Source organism: Pristis pectinata, chromosome 33 (assembly GCF_009764475.1).
Source record: "Pristis pectinata isolate sPriPec2 chromosome 33, sPriPec2.1.pri, whole genome shotgun sequence".
Taxonomy (NCBI): Eukaryota; Metazoa; Chordata; class Chondrichthyes; order Rhinopristiformes; family Pristidae; genus Pristis; species Pristis pectinata.
The window spans coordinates 17,870,010-17,889,628 of NC_067437.1; the positions used below are offsets into that span (position 1 = coordinate 17,870,010).

A 19,619-nucleotide genomic window follows, 5' to 3' on the forward strand; every position below is an offset into this window, starting at 1 on the left:
AGGGCCCCCTTCTGCACTGTAAGCCTCCAATTGACTACACCGCATGTATTTTCAATTGTCTGCACTGCACGTTCCACATGCCCGCACTGCATGCCTCCAATTGATCGCTGATTAATTGGAGTTCCTGAGCATCAACATCTCGGAGGATCTATCCTGGGCCCAACACATCGATCCAATCACGAAGGCACACCAGCAGCTCTACTTCGTTCAGAGTTTGAGGAGATTCTGCACGTCACCAAAGACCCTTGCAGATTTCTATAGATGTACAGTGGAGAGCATTCTGACTGGTTGCATCACTGCCTGGTATGGAGGCTCTAATGCACAGGGTAACAAGACGCTGCAGAAGGTTGTAGACTCAGCCAGTTCCATCACGGGCACTACCCTCCCCACCAATGAGGACATCTTCAAGAGGTGAGGCAGTGCCTCAAGAAGGTGGCATCCATCACTAAGCACCCTCACCAACTGGGATACGCCCTCTTCTCATTACAACCATTGGGGAGGAGGTACAGGAGCCTGAAGACCCACACTCAACGATTCAGGAACAGCTTCTTTCCCTCTGCCATCAGAATACTACCTTGTTATTCCTTTTTTTTTGCACTATTTGTTTTTGTAATTTATAGTAATTTCTATGTCTTTTCACTGTACTGCTGCCGCAAAACAACATAGAAGTCAGTGATATTAAACCTGATTCTGATTGTGCCTCCATGAAGCACCTTGGAATGCTAAAGCACTATACGATTATTTTCTATATATAGTATTTTATTGTTAAAGTTATTTACTCTCACTCCTTCACCTGTTTAGCTGCAATGCCGCCATCATTGGAGCTGTTTTTGACAATGTCACGATATGAAGTTTCTGTATTTCGTTTCTTCTGCAGAGCTCCCGACAACCGCATCCACATCTAGAGAGAGACAAGCTAAATAAGAAAAATCGCAGTACTTCAAAATGAGGTAGAGAAATAACAGAGAAAGAATCTTCAAATTTAGGATATGGGGTTGGGGAGAGGTAGGGATCAGCTAGAAAAAGCGTTCCAATCAAAAACAGGAAAGAGAGTTAAAGGACTCAACAAGATGAGTACATATATGGCCAGGTGTTAACTTAAGAAGAACCTAAACAAAATGGTGCCACTTTATAAGAACCACTATTAAAAAACCCTCAACCACCTTACAGCAATCCACTCTGTCTGTTATAAAACAGGGAACTGGAGGCACTAATCAAAAGATAGATGTTGTAAAAAAAACAACTGAGACAATGGTTACAAAATAAAAATCAACGGAGAATTAGACATTGCAGAGTATGAAATACTCAAGGAAAAAGGAGAGGTGAAATAGCTGTGCATATTAGGTACAACAAGTAAAAGTCTTATCATCATTAAGACAGTGTCTTTACTTTCTTAGGAGGTTCGGCTTGTCACTGAACACTCTAACAAACTTCTACAGATGTGCTGTTGAAAGTGTCCCGACCGGTTGCATCACGGTCTGGGACGGCAATCTGAATGTGCTGTAATGTAAGAAGCTGCAGAGAGCAGTGGACTCAGCCCAATACATCACAGGCACATCCCTCCCACCATCGGTAGTATCTACATAAGGCGCTGCCTCAAGAAGACAATATCCATCAATGAAGATCCCCACCATCCAGGCCATGCCATCTTCTTGCAGCTACCATCGGGCAGGAGGTACAGAAGCTTGAAGTCCCACACCACCAGGTTCAAGAACAGCTACTTCCCTTCAACCATTCGGTTCTTGAACCAACCAACACAAGATTACTGGAGCTGAGCAACACTATGACCATGTTGATCACTTTGCATTAAAATAGATTTTTTATTTGTTCTAATTGTATTCTTTCTCGCAAAAATTCTGTCTAATTTATGTTTTTCTTGTGAATGCTGCTTTTATGATGCTATGTGCCTGTGCTGCTGCTGCAAGTAAGTTTTTCATTGCATCTGCGCACACATGTACTTGAGCATATGACAATAAACTCAACTTTGACTTTCAAATCCACATGGATAGAGACTAAAGAAACATAATACAACAAACCACAGACCTCCTGTCATTGGCAGAATGGTTGATGCATTCAAGACATGAGTAACAAACCAAGCTTAGAGGCATTTTACAAATACATTTTCCCAAGGAGCTGAAACAAAGAATTACTCTCCTAAACAAGTTCTTAACATACATGAACTAATCCTGTGGATAGTCAGAGGCTTTTCCCCAGGGCTGAAATGGTGGCCACAAGAGGACATAGGTTTAAGGTGCTGGGGAGCAGGTATAGGGGAGATGTCAGGGGTGCGTGGAATGGGCTGCCGGCAACGGTGGTGGAGGCAGATACGATAGAGTCTTTTAAGTGACTTTTGGATAGGTACATGGAGCTGAGAAAAATACAATTTTACAAATACATATTCCCAAGGAGCTGAAACAAGGAATTACTCTCCTAAGCAAGTTCTTGCTGTTTACAAATGCTGAAAATCTGAAATACAAATAGAAAATTCTGGAAAAACTCAGCAGGTCAGTTAGCATCCGTGGAAAGAGAAACAGCTGATGTTTCAGGTGGAAGACCTTTCATTAGAACTGGGAAAGACCCTTCAATTAGAACTTACTCAGTTCTGCTGAAGGGTCTTCGACCTGAAATGTTATCTCTCTCTCTCTCTCTCCACAGATGCTGCCTGACCTAGAAACATAGAAACATAGAAAACCTACAGCACAATTCAGGCCCTTCGGCCCACAAAGCTGTGCCAAACATGTCCCTATCCTAGAAATTACTAGGCTTACCCATAGCCCTCTATTTTTCTCAGCTCCATGTACCTATCCAACAGTCTCTTAAAAGACTCTATCGTATCCACCTCCACCACCATTGCCGGCAGCCCATTCCATGCACTCACCACTCTCTCAGTAAAAAACTTAGCCCTGACATCTCCCCTATACCAGCACCTTAAACCTATGTCCTCTTGTGGCCACCATTTCAGCCCTGGGGAAAAGCCTCTGACTATCCACAGTGTTTCCACAATTAAGAACTTGTTTAGGAGAGTAATTCCTTGTTTCAGCTCCTTGGGAAAATGTTCTGCTGCAATGATTCCCCACACTAGCAGCACACCCACAAGGTGGATATAATGCAGCTCAGCACATTTCTTGAAATAGTCAAACCAGCCACTGATTGTACCTGCACCATCAGAAGATCCCTTGCTCTCCTGACATCCTTTCACATTTTGCCACAACAACTTCGCCTTTTCCTTCAAACTCAGGGGCAGAGACCGTGGATTCTGACCTTCCAACCACATGCTTAATCTTTCCTACATCCTCTCCATTCATAGTGTTAGAGTCATACAGTTATACAGCATGGAAACAGGCCCTTCAGCACAACTCATCCATGTCGACCAGGTTGCCTACCTCAGTTATTCCCATTTGTCTGCATTTAGCCCAAATCCCTCTAAACCTTTCCTATCCATGGACCTGTGCAAATCTCTTTCAAACGTTGTTATTATACCCGCCTCTGCCACTTCCTCTGGCCGCTCATTCTATATGCCCACCACTCTGTGTGTATGAAAAACTTGCCCCTTTGGTCCCCTTTAAATTTTTCCTTTCTCACAAACCTATGCCCTCTAGTTTTAGACCACTTTAACCTGGGGAAAAGACTGTGATCCATCCAGCTTATCCATGCCCCTCATGATTTTATAAATCTCTACAAGTTCACCCCTCAGCCTCCTTCACTCCAGGCGAAACAATCTCAGCCTATCCAGTCTCTCCTTCCAACTCAAGCCCTCCAGTCCCGGCAACATTCTTGTGAATATTTTTTGTACCCTCTCTAGCTTAATCATGTCCTCACTACAGCATGGTGACCCGAACTGTACGCAATCTCACTAATGTCTTGTACAGCTGTAACACGACGCCCCAACTCTTGTACTCTATTAGAGCATCTCTGCCCTTTGTAATACCCAGTACACTTCTACGGGTAACATTTTGGAGACAAACTTTTATTTTATGGGCAATGTTATAGGTTGTTTGCAGCACGATTTAACAGTCAGCTGTTAATGATCCTCATTTTCTTAACTTCCATTAATTACATCCAGCTTAATATTAATGGTTATAACTTGCCCTGATTTCTTTGAGGAAGTGCAGTTCCTAGAACCTCTGGGGCATTTTGAAGTTACCTTGAACAAAATAAATTATGATGAATCATAACACTGTGACCTCAACAAAGAAAAAAGGAAGTTTAATATGCATTATGGATGAAGACTGGATTCATAAATCGGAACCAGCTACCCAAAAGGGTCGACGGCATTACAGCAAAAATAAATACAGCATTTGTAAATCCAAGTCTACCCCATATTAATTGTGGATTTTAGTTACCGCAAAATTAATTGGGTAGCAGGTTTAGATGAAGGGGTAAAGGAACGGAAGCACCACAAAGTGCACAGGTCTCCTACGTAACACAGTATTTAATCTGTCCCACAGGAACAACTCACTACTCTATCTGGTAACAGTCAATGAACCAGAGAGCGGGTTAGAAAAGTATTAGTGTACAAACACAATAGTAAGTATAAAAAATGCACTTCCAGGTATCAATTGAGAAAGACACAAGCAGAGGAAAGACCAAGATAACAGATTACAAACAAAGCCCATTTTAACGGACTGAGGATAGAACTTGGCACATCAGCGTACAGGAGAGTGAAATAAAGATACAGTACAGCAACGAGAAGCATCTAAAATGGTGATCTGAGACTAAGGGAAAGATAAATAAAGATAATATACCTTCAATAAATCACAGAGCGAATACAGCGCAGAAGAACATTCTGCCAGTCAATTCTGCACTGGCCCTAAGTACCAGTGATTGAGTTAACCCCACTCTGCCAATTCCCCGTGTCCCTGCAGCTTTTCTTTCTTTCTTTCTTTCAGATACTCACACAATTCTCTTTGAACGTGCGAGCAAATCAGCCTCCAGTACTTCCTCAGCACTAAGAGCCTAACCACTCACCGAGTAATCCTCCTCACAGTTCACTTCACCTCCAAGTTTTGCGTAATGTGCAGATTTGGAAATTGTGCCTTGTACACCCAAATCCAAGTCAATAGTACAGAAAAGTCTTATTGATATGTATTGAACATATCCAGTGCATGACCCTCCACAGACTAACTCTGGGTCGGCGAATTTCTCCCCATCTCAGTTCTGAATGGCCAAACCTTTTACTTTAGGATGTGACCATTGGTTCTAGCTACCCGAGCCAGGGGGAACATTATCCCAGAATCCATCCTGTCAGCACCTGAAGAACTTTGTATGTTTCAATAATATCTACGCTCATTTCTCTAAACCCAAGAGACACACAGGCTGCTTAATCTCCCCTCATGTAACAAGTCTCCCAACCCAAGAATCAATCTGATGAAGTGTCACTGCACTCCAGCACAAGTACTGGTGGGGAGACCAGACCTGCACACTCTACGTCAGATGTGGTTTCTCCAGGGATCAGTTTCATTGAAGTGTCCAAGGCCCAACCATCTTCAGTCACTTCATCAATGGTTTTCATGAGATCAGAAGGAGAATGTCTGGTGATGAGTGAACTATGCTCAATTCAATTGGCAACCCCTCAGCAAAGCAGGCAGCCCATGCCTGCACGTAGCAAGACCTGGACAACTTTCGGGCTTGAACTGATAAGTAGCACTTGTCATTTGTGGCAATTACCCTTCATACCACAAGTGTGCCAAGCAGAAACCCATCTCCAACAAGGAAGAGTCTAACCACTTACCCCAAGATGCAATGACATTACCGCTGCTGAGTCCTCCACCATCGGCACCCTGGGGAATCACCTTTTACTACCAACTCAACTGGACCAACCAGATAAATATTGTCACCACACTAGCAGGTCAGAGGTTGTGTATCCTGCAGCAAGTTCCTTGCTTCCTGACATCCTAAGGCCTTTCCACCTACCACGAGGCACATCAGGAGCACAAGCAAATCCTCCACAAAACTCGACACCATTCAGGGCAAACCAGCCTGCTTGATTGACACACCATCAATCACCCTAAACATTCATTTCCTTCACCACTGGTATACAATGGCTGCAGTGTGCATCATCCACAAACGCAGTGTAGTTACTTACCCAGGTACTGTGACATTACCTTCAAAACCCACAAACTCTACCACCAAATATAGCACGGGCAGCAGGTACACAGGAACACCACCACCTGCAGGTTCCCCTCCAAACTGCACACCTTGCACCTCGTCGTCTGCCTGCACTGCACCTCCTCTGTAACTGTGACACATTATTCTGCATTCTGTTATTGCTTTTCCCTTGTACCACCTCGGTGCACTGATGCGACGAAGTGATCTGTATGGATGGCCTGCAAAACAAAGTTTTTCATTGTACCTCAGTACATATGAGAATAATAAACCAATTTACCAATTCTACCATCTTGACCTGGAAATATATCACCAATCATTCATTACGACTGGGTCTAGATCCTGATGCAGATACCGTAGTGCATATGATTAACAAGCAGCTGAGTGCACTGAGTTCAGTGTGAGGCCCCTGATAACATCCCTCGCTGGCACGGTGAAGGCCTACACTCCACAGTCACCATTCTGTTTCACGTGTGTCTCTCCATGGATGAGTGCAAGCCCCAAAAAATAAACACAGAATGAAGCCAACCCAGGCAGTCACTATCTTATTCAGCTCTATCCAACTGACAGCAACTTGATGACTGAATCATTAGTGACACCTACTCACCAGCTCACTGGTATTTAGGTGAAAGCCATCCAGTTCACACGCCCAGGAGGTGAATATAACCAAGAAATGAGAGTTGTCCATCTCAACATTGAAGCAGTAGCTGACAAAGCATGGCTCTGTGGGCTTCCAGCACAACTGACAATATAAAGGCAAAGAGAAAACTCGCCTATGGCTAAAGTTACATCTGGACAGCAGAGAGGAGAAGATCTGTTCCCTTCAAAGCCACTCATCACAAGTCTATGAATAACATTAAAATTTAGCCTTGTGATTGTGATCATCACCTACTACTTCAGCAACAATTAAATCATAAAGTCAAAAATGGGCCAATTCCTTGGCATAGTGTTGAGCTCCACTGACATTTCTTCCAATGATGAATCAGTTCAGACAAGTCTAGACTCGAATATATGAATGACATCCAGGAGTGGATTGGCAAATGAGAGGTGACGTCCAAGTGAGATACTGGCCACTTCAAAGCCACTGCCAGGGGTGAAGGTCACCATTTAGAATTAGCCACGTCATACCATTCCTGCAATTGTTGTTGCATCATTATAATGCCACTTTCCCAGAGGACAACCATCACCAGTCAACAGCTGCTCAAGAAAAAGACCCACTAAAAGCTTCTGAAGGCTCTAAGAAAGAGCAATGAATGTGACCTTGCCAGCATTGCTCTATTTTTATTTTAAAGTTTATTTGGATGGTATGGCATCTGTGGAATATTCAGCAACATTTGTCATCAGGATAGAAATGGTGCAGACAAGGAAAACAGTGGAAAAACACAAAATGAGCTTGTGAGAGTTGAACTGGAGGGATGAGTAGTATAACAGGTGATCATCAACAGAAGCAAATAATGAAAGCAGATCAGAGCATCACCTGAATATACAGAATAAAGGTCAAGAAGTTGGGGAAAGGACCCCAGCAAGTGCACCTGTGGTCGTAAGGTGTGTGGGATTCCAGCGAGGACCAAAGATCGCAGTTTCTGAGAGCGTGGCAATACAACGTCAATCTTATCCCATGTCAAATCGCCGACATCATGATTGTGTGTGAACTCAAGGTATGCCTGCCACCTCAGCCTCTGCTGAGGGTCTTCTGGGAGTGGGATTCCAAGAACTCTTCTGTTATTTGTTTCAGCTCCATCTGTTGAAATGCAACAAAGATATATCAGTATGTTGGGTACATTCTATGTCATCAATGAATCTATCCATGAGCAAATCCATCCAGTGTTTTCAGTACTGTGGCAGAATAGAAACATCTTCATCAGTGTCAAAAATAACATTCAATCTAATGTGACCATGGTCTGCTAAATATCAGAGCCTTCAGGCCCAGACTGCAGCCCTTTACAAAGCTCACCACAACATCTCCCTACAATGTCTCTCCTCCATTATCCAACTGGGTAGGACTGTGATCTCCTGTTTCTATTCATATCTATCATGTTTTAGACACAGGGTTCCCTGCCGTGGTTTCTCTTCCCACTCCAACACTGTTACTTCTGGAATCCCTTAAGCATCTATTCTTTGCTCTCCCTTCTATTTTTCGTCTACATGCTGCTCCTCAGTGACATCATCCAAAAGTGTAAAGGATTCCAAATATATACTGAAAACAACCAGCTCCAGCTCATCACAGCTTTTCTTGAGCCCTTCAGAAGCGGAAGCAGAAATTTCCTCCATCTAAATACTAGGAATACTGAAGCCTACAACCTCTGCATCACATACTCTGTTCCCTGTCTACATCCATTCCCTGCTAAATCAGTGCGCTTCAGTCCACCCCTACTTCGTTCCTTAGCAATTCTTCATGCCTCAGGTCATGTGCTGCTGAAACCTTTGATAGGTTGAATATCCCAGGATTCTCCAGACCTGCAGTCCATTTTACACTCTCTATAAAGTTAACATCGTCCAAGACTGGCTGTAGTCTAGCCTGCACCAATCACACCTGTATTCATTGACCTACATTGGCTCCTGAGACACCATTGCCTCAATTCTAAAATTCTCATCCTTGTTTCCAGATTCTACCATGGACCCGTCCCTCCTTCCCCTCTGCAACTTCCTCCAGCCTTACAACCCATCCCTGATTTCTGTACTGCTCCAATGCTGGTCTTTTGTGAAATCGGAATTTTAATTATCCAACTGTCGGCGGGTGTGTCTTCAATAACTGAGGATTCAAGCCTGGCATTTCTTTCCTGAATCTTTCTTTTAGTATCATTAGTGCATTACAGAGGTGCAGCGCTTAGTGCCGCTGCCTCTGGTGACCTGAGTTCCATCCTCACTTCGGGATGGAACATTGCACATTCTCCCTGGGACCACGTGGGCTGTCCCTCCCCACCCCCACCCCCCCAAGTGCTTTGACCTCCTCCCACATCCCACAGGCACACTGGTTGGCAGGCCAATTGGTTTCTGCAGATTAACTCTAGTGTACCTAAGTGGCAAAACAATCAAAGGGAGTTGGTGGGCACGCAGGAGAGGACAAGTTGAAGGGTTACAGGGAAATGAATGGGACTGGAAACATTGCTCTGCTGGGAACCAGCATGGACGCAATGGGCCGAATGTCTTTGTTCTGTTTTACAATAATAAAAACCTACCTCCTTGTCAAAGTATTTGGTCAATTGAACCTATCAGATCTGGTGTGAAATTCTGTTTGAAAACTGCTTCTGTGCAGTGAATTTGAGCAGGTTACTGCAGGTGATCAGTGGGGTTGGTGGCAGTGGTGGACAAGCAGAAAGCCTGGGCAGGTCCAACAGCAACAGAAACGCACAATTACCTTCTTTGTCTATACGAAATCCAAACTCGTCGTACTGGAACTCTGGGTGTGCTACAGACTCCTCCTGGAAGAAAAGCAGTGGGTGAATTCCACACCAGTGATTAGGCACTGAAGGTCCTCCCTGGCCAGGATATCCCCATAATCAGTCGATCTCCAAGGAGGGTGAGCCACTCATATTCACAGCTCCACATCTCCAGTGCTGGGGGTGAGTGAGTGAGTGAGTGAGTGAGTGAGTGAGTGAGTGTGTGTGTGTGTGTGTGGGGGGGGGGGGGGGCACGGGAGTGGGTAGGGACCTGGGATTTGGAGGGAACTTGGGGGTATCAGCAGTAGAATGGGGGGGGGAGGGGTGCTGGGGTTAGTGGGGAAAGGGATGAGGAGGGGAAGGGTGGGGCCTGGGGGCAGGAGGGGCTTGGGATCATGAGAGCTGCTGCACTTTGAATATACACAATGAACAGTAGGGCCTTAGAGAGCACTGAGGAACAGAGGGACTTTGGTGTACAAGGCCTAGGTTCCCTGAAGGTGGAAGCACAGGTAGAAAGGCTGATGAAGAAGGTATATGGGAGCTTCATTAGCAAGGGCATAGAATACAAGAGGTATGGCACAACTTTATAGAACATTGGTTGGGCCACAGCTGGACTACTGTGTGCAGCTCTGGGTCATAGAGAGATACAACATGGAAAAAGGCCCTTCAGCCCAACAAGTCTCTGTTGACCATCAACTATCCACATTCATTAATCCCGTATTCCCATCAACTGCCCCAGATACCATTCACCTACACACCAGGGGCAATTTACAGCAGCCAATTAACCTCCCAACCCGCATTTCTTTGGGATGTGGGAGGAAACCGGAGCACCTGGAGGAAATTCACACTTGTCAGAGGGAGAACATGTAAACTCCACACAGACAGCGCCCAAGGTCAGGACAGAACTCGAGTCTCTGGTGCTGTGAGGCAGCGACTCTGTGAGCTGCACCTTTGTGCCCTCCTCGTCACACTTTTGGAAGGGCATCATTGGACAGGAGTGCAGAGGAGATTCGCCAGTATCTGCCTGGAATGGAGAATCTCAGTGATGAAGAGAGACTGGATGGCGGGGTTTGTTTACCTTGAAGTGGAGCAGGCTGAGGAGGAAGTTTACAAATTGAAGTACTGAATATACGGATTGAAGTACACAAAAGTATGAGGGAGATACATAGGGTAGACAGTAGAAAACTTTCCCCCTTAACAGAGGTATCTAAAAATAGAGGGCATGTTTAGGGTAAGGGGTTAGAGGTGTTGTAAGGAAAAGCTTTTTCACCCAGAGGTGGTTGGAATCTGGGACACGCTGCCTGAGGGGATGGTAGAGCCAATACTCTCAAAACATTTAAGTACCTAGATGAGCACATGAATCAACAAGACACAGAAGGCTGTGGACCAAGTGTTGGTAAATAGGATGAGTATAGATTGTACTTCATGGTCTGCATGTACATGGTGGTTCTGTGCTGTATGTCAATTCATCTGTTCTTTGAAAGAGAGCAGGGATTAACAGAGCACAGAGACAATGGTCGATTGAGTTCAGGAAGGTCACGTGCAGATTGACCTTTAGGGCAAGGCAGAGCTCACAGGACAAACACTATACAGGACACAGGACAAAGCACTAAGGGGCAATTAACCAGCTGGACAATCTCTTAACCCCTCAGGAGGTGACAGGTGTGACTGACCCAGTGATAAATGTATGACAGGTCAGTTGTCTGCCAAATATCCCATGCATAAAAGCCACAACAAATTGCAACTCAGTGGAAAAGCCTGCTAGCTGCTTTCCTGCGAGCATGTGCCTAAACCACTTGCACATTGAGACTGGACTGCTAACTGTGAACTATTATTTAACATTGTCCAGTTAGTTCAACAGTGGTGTAGTTGGCAGGATTCGAAGGGTGTAGGACACTGAGGGAGAACAGGGACGAGTTGTTGTGCATCTTGTATGCGCTTACTTGAGTAGACTTGGTCCCTACCTAGGACATGTCCAGGCACTCCGTGGATCAATGAACCAACTGGCCTGGGTCAAGAAGATAAGGGAGCCGAACTGGTTTGAAGTGTATGGGTGCACTAAATTTTATAATGTTGTAGGGAACTTAGTAATTTTTGAGTTACATTGGAGAGAGGGCGAGTGGTAGTCTGGGTGTGTGAGAACAAAAGCTATTGGCATTTGTTAAGAGGTAGCACCTCTCTAAGAAACTGTGAATATGAGAGGCCATGCTGAGAGTTTAAAGCTGTTAATCTTTTGTAGTATTGCCTTTATAGCTGGAAGTGTTCATTTTATCTTTCAGGAACAAGAATGTTAATTATAACTGGGAAGAAAATAATTCTGTTTTCTCAGCTATCCGAAGAAGCCTAAATGCACATTAAGAAAGAAAAGCAACAAGTTGTAATTTATCTGTTTGCTCACAAGCATGTGCTCTTTGTATTTATCTTTCGTGATTTATCTGCAACAAGTATTTATTTGAATTGACACTGGATGGAAGGAGATCCAAGTTTCACAATGGCCATGTGCAATTTAGGTTAACATTGTCAGAACCTCTAATTCCAGAGATTCCATGTATTAAAGGTTGACAGATACAAGACTGTAGAAGCTGGGTCTGTTTCCCTGGAGCAGAGGAAGTTAAGAGGGGGACATGATTGAGATATACAAAATTATGAGGGGTATAGAAAGGGTAGACTGCAGGAAACTTCTCCCCATATCAGAGGGAGATAAAACTAGAGGATGCAGATTCAGGGTAAGAGGGAAGAGATTTAGAGGGGATCTGAGGGGGCCCTTTTTCACCCAGAGAGTGATGAGTACCTGGAACACACTGCCTGAGAGAGTGGTGGAAGCAGAGTCACTGACAGCATTTAAGAAGTGTCTAGACAAGCACTTGAATCGCCTAGGTGTAGAAGGCTACAGTCACAGAACATTGAACAGTACAGTACAGGAACAGGCCCTTCCGCCCATGATGTCTATGCCAAACATGATGCTGAATTACACGATTCATATCTCTCCATATTCATGTGTCTATCTAATAGCCTCTTCAATGCCACTATCACATCTGCTTCCACCACTATCCCTGGCAGCCTGTTTCAGGCACCTACCACTTTCTATGTTAAAAAAAACCTGCCCCACACATCTCCTTTAAACTTTCCCCCTTTCACCTTAAATGCATGTCCTCTACTACTTGACATTCTACCCTGGGAAATAATTCTGACCATCTACTCTAGCTCTGCCTCATAATTTTATAAACTTCTATCAGGTCTCCTGTCAGCCTCCAATGCTCCATGGAAAACAACTCAAGTTTGCCCAACCTCTCCCTATGGCTCATAGCCTCTAATCCAAGCAGCACCCAGGTAAACCTCTTCTGCGCCCTCCAAAGCCTCCACATCCTTCCTGTAATGGGGCAACCACGATGAGGATACACAGATCTTTGTCAAGGCCCCAACGATCTTCTCTCTTGTGTCTTTCAATAACTGGGGTATATCCCGTCAGGCCCTGGGGACTTATCCACCTTGATGCACTTTAAAAGACCCACCACCACCTCCTTCTTGATCTCACAATTCCCTACCACGTTAGCATACCCCACACTAATCTCAACGTCCTGTGTGGCCAGGTTCTGCTTTACCTCCACCTACAAGTTCACAGATGACACGACCGCAGTGGGCCGGATCTCAAACAATGATGAGGTGGAGAACAGGAAGAAGATAGAGAGGCTAGTGGCATGGTGGCAGGACAGCAACCTCTCCCTCAATGTCAGCAAAACAAAAGAGATGGTCACTGACTTCAGGAAGCAGGGCGGAGTGCACACCCCTTTATGTGTCAATAAGTGGAGGCAGTAAGTGTAAATGACCCAGTGATAAACGTATCACAGGTCAGTCATCTGCAACTGGATTTTCTGCATAAAAACTGCAACTATTTGCAACCTGGTGCAAAAGCCTGCAACTATTTCCCCGCATGCAAGTGCATAAACCACTTGCGTGTTGAGACCAGACTGTTAAGTGTCACCTCTAGTAATAGTTCAGTCGAAGGAAATCAAGGAACTCAAGGTCCAAGTCCATAGGACGCTCAAAGCGGCTGCGCAGGTTGACTCTGTGGTTAAGAAGGCATATGGTGTATTGTCCTTCATCAATCGTGGAATTGAATTTAGGAGCCGTGAGGTATTGTTGCAGCTATATAGGACCCTGGTCAGACCCCACTTGGAGTACCGTGCTCAGTTCTGGTCACCTCACTACAGGAAGGATGTGGAAGCCATAGAGAGGGTGCAGAGGAGATTTACAAGGATGCTGCCTGGAATGCAGAGCATGCCTTATGAACGCAGGTTGAGGGAACTTGGCCTTTTCTCCTTGGAACGACGGAGGATGAGGGGGGACCTGATAGAGGTATATAAGATGATGAGAGGCATTGATTGGGTAGGTAGTCAGAGGTTTTTCCCCATGGCTGAAATGGTGGCCACAAGAGGACATAGGTTTAAGGTGCTGGGGAGTAGGTATAGAGATGTCAGGGGTAAGTTTTTTTACTCAGAGAGTGGTGAGTGCGTGGAATGGGCTACCAGTAATGGTGGTGGAAGCGGATACGATAGGGTCTTTTAAGAGACTTTTGGACAGGTACATGGAGCTGAGAAAAATAGAGGGCTATGGGTAATCCTAGGAATTTCTAAGATAGGGACATGTTCAGCACAGCTTTGTGGGCCGAAGGGCCTGAATTGTGCTGTAGGTTTCCTATGTCTCTATGATAATTGGACAAGGACAGGAACATTTTGCAATCTTCCGACAGTGGGAGTGTTCTTATCCCATGGACTGCAGAAGTTCAAGGTGACAACTCACCGCCACCATTTGTGAATACCTTTGTGAATACAATAAGAGCTAATTTATTAGCTTAAATTTCCCCAACCACATTCACCACCTCTTGACCACGCCGTGAGCTGTCAATTTCAGATAAAGCCTGCTCTGGTCACTTTCTCAGTTGACTCTCCATTCATTTGCAACTACCCTCCACACCCTCACTGTCAGCCTTTTATGTCCTAGCACCCATTAAAACCCTAACAACCTGATCAATCACACTTCTGCTTCCTTGTCCAAGGGACACAGACTTGTATGTAGTTTAACTTGCATCTCCATGGGCAACAAAGCATTTTCAGTGCCTAGTCTCTTCAGCTGAAGCTGCACACTATTCCAAGACAACATATCAATTTCCATTGCCAAATTCCTCATCCTGGGTTCTTAACTAAACAGAAATTGAACTCGACCACAAATATTCACATAAGTACCAAGTCGACAAGACCAGATTAGGGGCTGAGTATCCTGCAACAAACGATTCCTCTCCCGACACCCAAAAGCCTTTGCACCATCTGCAAGTGATCAAGGGTACAACGCATGGATGGGTGCAGCACGGGGACAGGCCCTTCAGCCCACCTAGTCTACATGGGTCATCAGCCACCCATTACACTAACCCTATCTTAATTCAATTTTTAATTCTCATTAACTCCTTCTACATTCACCTACAAACTGGGAGGAATTTAATGTGGCCAATTAACCTACCAACCTGCACATCTTTGGGACACAGGAGGAAACCCATGTGATCACAGAGAACGTGCAAACTCACACACACAGCACCCGAGGTCAGGATCAAATGCAGGTCGGTGGAGCTGGTGAGGCAGCAGCCCTACCAGCTGGGCCACTGTGCCACCTAACAACATTGAAGAAACTTTGCACCTTGCAAGACAAAGCACCCACTGAATTAGCTGCCTACTTGCCATCAGAACCTTTCAGTCCCCCCCCCCACCTCTGATGCAGTGGCTGTACCATTCACAAAATGCACAAGTTTCTACCTTAGGTTTCTCCGGCAGCACCTCCCAAAACCACAGCCTCATAAAGATGGACGAGGACAGCAAGTACGTGGGAATCACCTGCAGGTTCCCCAAGTTGCGCACCATTCCCACTCGGAATGTACTACCATTCCTTCACCATTGCTGGGTCTAAACCCTGCAGCTGCCCAACAACACTCAGAGAGTACACAGGGCAACACAGTCGGCATGGACGAGTTGGGCTGAAGGACCTGTTTCCCTGCTGTATGATTCCAGGGGTTCCATAAGCAGAGGAAGTGCAACAGCTCAAGAGGCCGATCAAGTGGACAATTAGAAATGAAAGAAAAACAACAGCCTTGTCAGCATCAGCCACAGTCTTTAAATAAATAATTTACTTTAATTCGTTTTTCAGCATCTGGGCATCCCTAATTGCCAAACTGGCTGTTTGTTGATCCATTAACGAATTAAGGCACTAAGGAGACAACCGCATTGGGGGTCTGGAGTCACATAGAGGCCAGCCTGGGAAGGATGACAGGGCTCCTCTCCTGAAGAGCATTAATAAACCAACAATCCATTAGTTCTGTGCTCATCATTGCCCATGGCAACTTTCCTTTAAAAAAATTATTTATTAAATGAATCTGGTATTGGATTTGTTAGAGCAGACTCCAGATCACGAATGTAACTGCCATGCCCTTGCAATTATTAAACTAAGGCTGACAAAATGAACTTTGTGGACACAGTGCTGAGATGTTAGCTCCATCCAAGATGTCAAACTGCAAGCTATCCATCATTAGGACTGAGCCTTGTGTGTGGAGGAGGTTTCTCTCTTACCTGGGAGATCTTGGTCATTATATCCTGTGGCCACATGCTTGGAGTCAATGCTGTAAATGGGCCGCTGACAGGAGGGGGAGCACTGCCTGTTAAAGGAGATCAGATTAAACACCAAGGCAGCATTAGTGGGAAGGAAGGCACAACAGCATTTAGAATATCAATCCTGTCCATACTTGGACTGACAACAGCCTTAAAATCATAGAAATACACAGCAAAAGAGGTGACCATTCTGCCCATTGTATCCATGCAGTCAAAACTTGACTTTAGGTGAATCCAAGTTCTTGTCCACAACCCTGCAGGTTATCACTGGTGCCCATTCAAGTTCTTTTTACCTGAGGCAACGGCTCAGGCTGCGAGTTCCAGATTCCCACCACTTGTGCAATAGAACAACTTTTTCTCAACTCACCTCAATCCTTCGATCAAATAACTTAAATCTACGCCCCTAATTATTGACCTCTCTTCTAAGGGAAAAGGTCCTTCCTATTCACTCTGGTTAGACATTAAATTAAGAGAGGTCTATTAAATTAAGTGTCACTGACATCTGCCCTCTCTCTGTTCCCCAAACAACACCCCAGCCTGGACAGTCTCCAACCCCAGCAGCATCCTGATAGACCTCCACTGCATCCTATGCTGTCACATTCATCCGGCAGTGTGGGGACAAGAGCACAATATTTGCACTGGAAAAAGTCCTGAGGGACAGGATGAATCTACACTTGGACAGGCAGGGATTAGTCAAACACTGCCAGCACGGCTTTGTTAGGGAGACTAGAGAAACTGGAGGAACAGCACCTCATTTTTTGTCTTGGAACCTTACAGCCTAACAGCATGAACATTGAATTCTCCCACTTTAAGTAACACCCCCCCCCCCCCACTGCTGTCCTTTCCCAGCCTATCCCTTTTTTCTACCCCTTTTTTTTCCTTTCTCTCCTTACCTTTGACCCATCTCCCCATGGATCTGCTCTCCCCTCCTCCCCCACACCTGCCTATCACCATCTCTTACCTGCATCTACCTATCGCCACCCTGTGCCCACCCCGCCTCCCATCTTTTGTCCACCTATCACTGCTCTGCTATTCCCTCCTATATACTGGGCTTCCCCTTTTCCTATCTTCAGTCCTGAAGAAGGGTCCTGACCCGAAACGTTGACCACCTGCTTTTCTCCATGGATGCTGCCTGGCCTGCTGAGTTTCTCCAGCATTGTTGTGTTTTTCATTTTGTTAGGGAGACAACTTTTCTCACCAATTTGATTGAATTTTTCCAAAGTGGTAGCAAAGTGTATTGATGAGGACAATATGGTTGATGTAAATTACATGAAATTCAGTCTATGACAAGATCCCACACTGGAAACCAAAAGGTTGGAGTCCATAAGATTTAAAGCAAGTCCAAAATTGACGGCAATAGCGAGGCAGACGGTGATGATAGAGTGTTATGTGACTGGAAGCCAGTGGCAGATCAGTGCTGGAACCCTTAACGTTTGTTTTCTATATCAATAATTCGGATATGATTGTAGAGGATGATTAGTAAGTTTGCAGAATACCAAAATTGGCGGTGTTGATGATAGTGAGGAGTGTAGACAGGCTACAGGATGATAATTAATCAGTTGTTAAGATGGTCAGAGCAATGGCAGATGGAATTTAATGATGATAAACATGAGGTGATACACTTACTAGTAAGACTAGGGCATCCACAGTGAATGGGAGGAGTCTAAGAGGTACTGAGGAACTGTGGGACCTCAGTGTACGAGTACAGAGATCCCTAAAGGTGGAAGAACAAGTGGATAAGATGGTGAAGGCAGCATACGGGAGCTGGCGCAGGGAGGTACAACTTTATAAAACATTGGTTACGCTGGATTACTGTCTGCAGTTCTGGTCTATAGAGGAGATTCCCAAGGATGTTGCCTGCGATGGAGGACTGACTGGATAGGCTGGGTTTGCTTTCCTTACAGCATTGGAGACTGAGAGGGGACCTGATAGGGATGTACAAATTATGAGGGACATAGACAGGTTAGATAGTAGGAAACACTTCCCCACAGCTAAGATAAAGAACATTGGTTTAGTTTAAAGGGTAAGAGGTTCAGAGGGGATTTAAGGAAGATTAATTTTTACCCAGAGGGTTAGCACAATTGGAGCATACTGCCTGAATGGGTAACGAGCACATGGATTGCCAAGGCATGGAAGCCTATGCACCAAATGTTGACAAATCGGAAATTACAGATAGGAACTTGACGGTCAACATGGGTGTGGGGGGCCAAATGTACTGGTTCTGTGCTGTATGATGCTGTGACACCATGGAGGGTGGGCTAGGAAGAAGCTCATCGTCCATAGTGTCTTAGGAAAGGGAGGAAGGGAAGAAGGGGAGGAAGGGAAGGAGGGGAGGAAGGGGAGGGGGGGGGAGGAAGGGAGGGGAGGAAGGACCCACATACACTCAAAGCAACAACTCATTCCCACTCAGAAACAGACAAGGACAACACCCCTACATCCACCCATAAAAAGTCAGGAATAACAGGAATATCCACAGACTCAGTTACAAATGCAGTTGGCATTGTTATTGCCCAGGCTTTTCTAGCCCCTAGAATCAACTATTATAATGCTGTCCTGGGTACGATGTCACACTGACCCTTCATGGTTGACAACAACCAAAACTCTGCAGCCTGTATCTTCACTCAATTGGAGTACAATTCTCGGTCACCAGTTGCTTCCCTGGCACTCGCCATGATTTAACAATTCTCACTTCCACGTTGAAAGCTCTTGGTTGCCCTGTATCCACAATCTCCTCCAGCTCCATAATTTTCTGAGATCATTTGTATCATTCATCCAGGTAAAGTCTTTGACACTTGTAATTTTAGTTTCCGATAAATATTCTCCCTTATTATTTCTGTCCCCTGACCTTGCCTTCGCATTTAAAAGACAACTTAAGACAGATAGGTAGATATCTTTATTAGTCACATGTACATTGAAACACACAGTGAAATGCACCTTTGCATAGAATGTTCTGGGGGCAGCCTGCAAGTGTCACCACGCGTCCAGCACCAACACAGCATGCCCACAACTTCCTAACCCGTACGTCTTTGTAATGTGGGAGGAAACCGGAGCACCCGGAGGAAACCCACGCAGACACGGGGAGAACGTACAAACTCCTTACAGACAGCGGCGGGAACTGAACCCGGGTCGCTAGCGCTGTAATATTGTTACGCTAACCGCTGCACCACCGTGCCTGAGTTACACCTTTTATGAAGTTTCTCCTGACCTGTTCTCATTTCTTGTTTTGTGATTCTGTGTTATATTTTGTTTAATTGTCAGTTCTGCAAAATGCCTTGGGATATTCTCTGACGTTAAAGGCACTTTATAAATGCAATGCACTGTTGTTGAAGCAAATTTTAAAAAATCATGAAATTGCTGATGTTGGAAATCTGAACTAAAAACAGAAAATGATTGAAACACTCTGGTCTGAAGCATTCACTGCTCCTTTTCCACAGATGCTGCCTGACCTGTTGAGTATTTCTGCCATTTTCTGTTGGTGAAGCAA

At 45.0% G+C, this 19,619-nt stretch overlaps 1 protein-coding gene across 2 annotated transcripts in view; it reads right to left on the reverse strand.

Moving 5' to 3' along the window:
- sgsm3 (small G protein signaling modulator 3) overlaps positions 1-19,619 on the reverse strand; it is a 108,000-nt gene that overhangs the window by 79,937 nt on the left and 8,444 nt on the right. For both annotated transcript variants that reach the window (XM_052043409.1, XM_052043410.1), the window contains exons 5-8: positions 16,097-16,182; positions 9,464-9,527; positions 7,638-7,846; positions 794-901 (exon numbers count right to left, since the gene is read on the reverse strand). In XM_052043409.1, the coding sequence (XP_051899369.1) occupies positions 794-901; positions 7,638-7,846; positions 9,464-9,527; positions 16,097-16,182 (467 nt within the window). The remainder of the gene's footprint in view (positions 1-793; positions 902-7,637; positions 7,847-9,463; positions 9,528-16,096; positions 16,183-19,619) is intronic.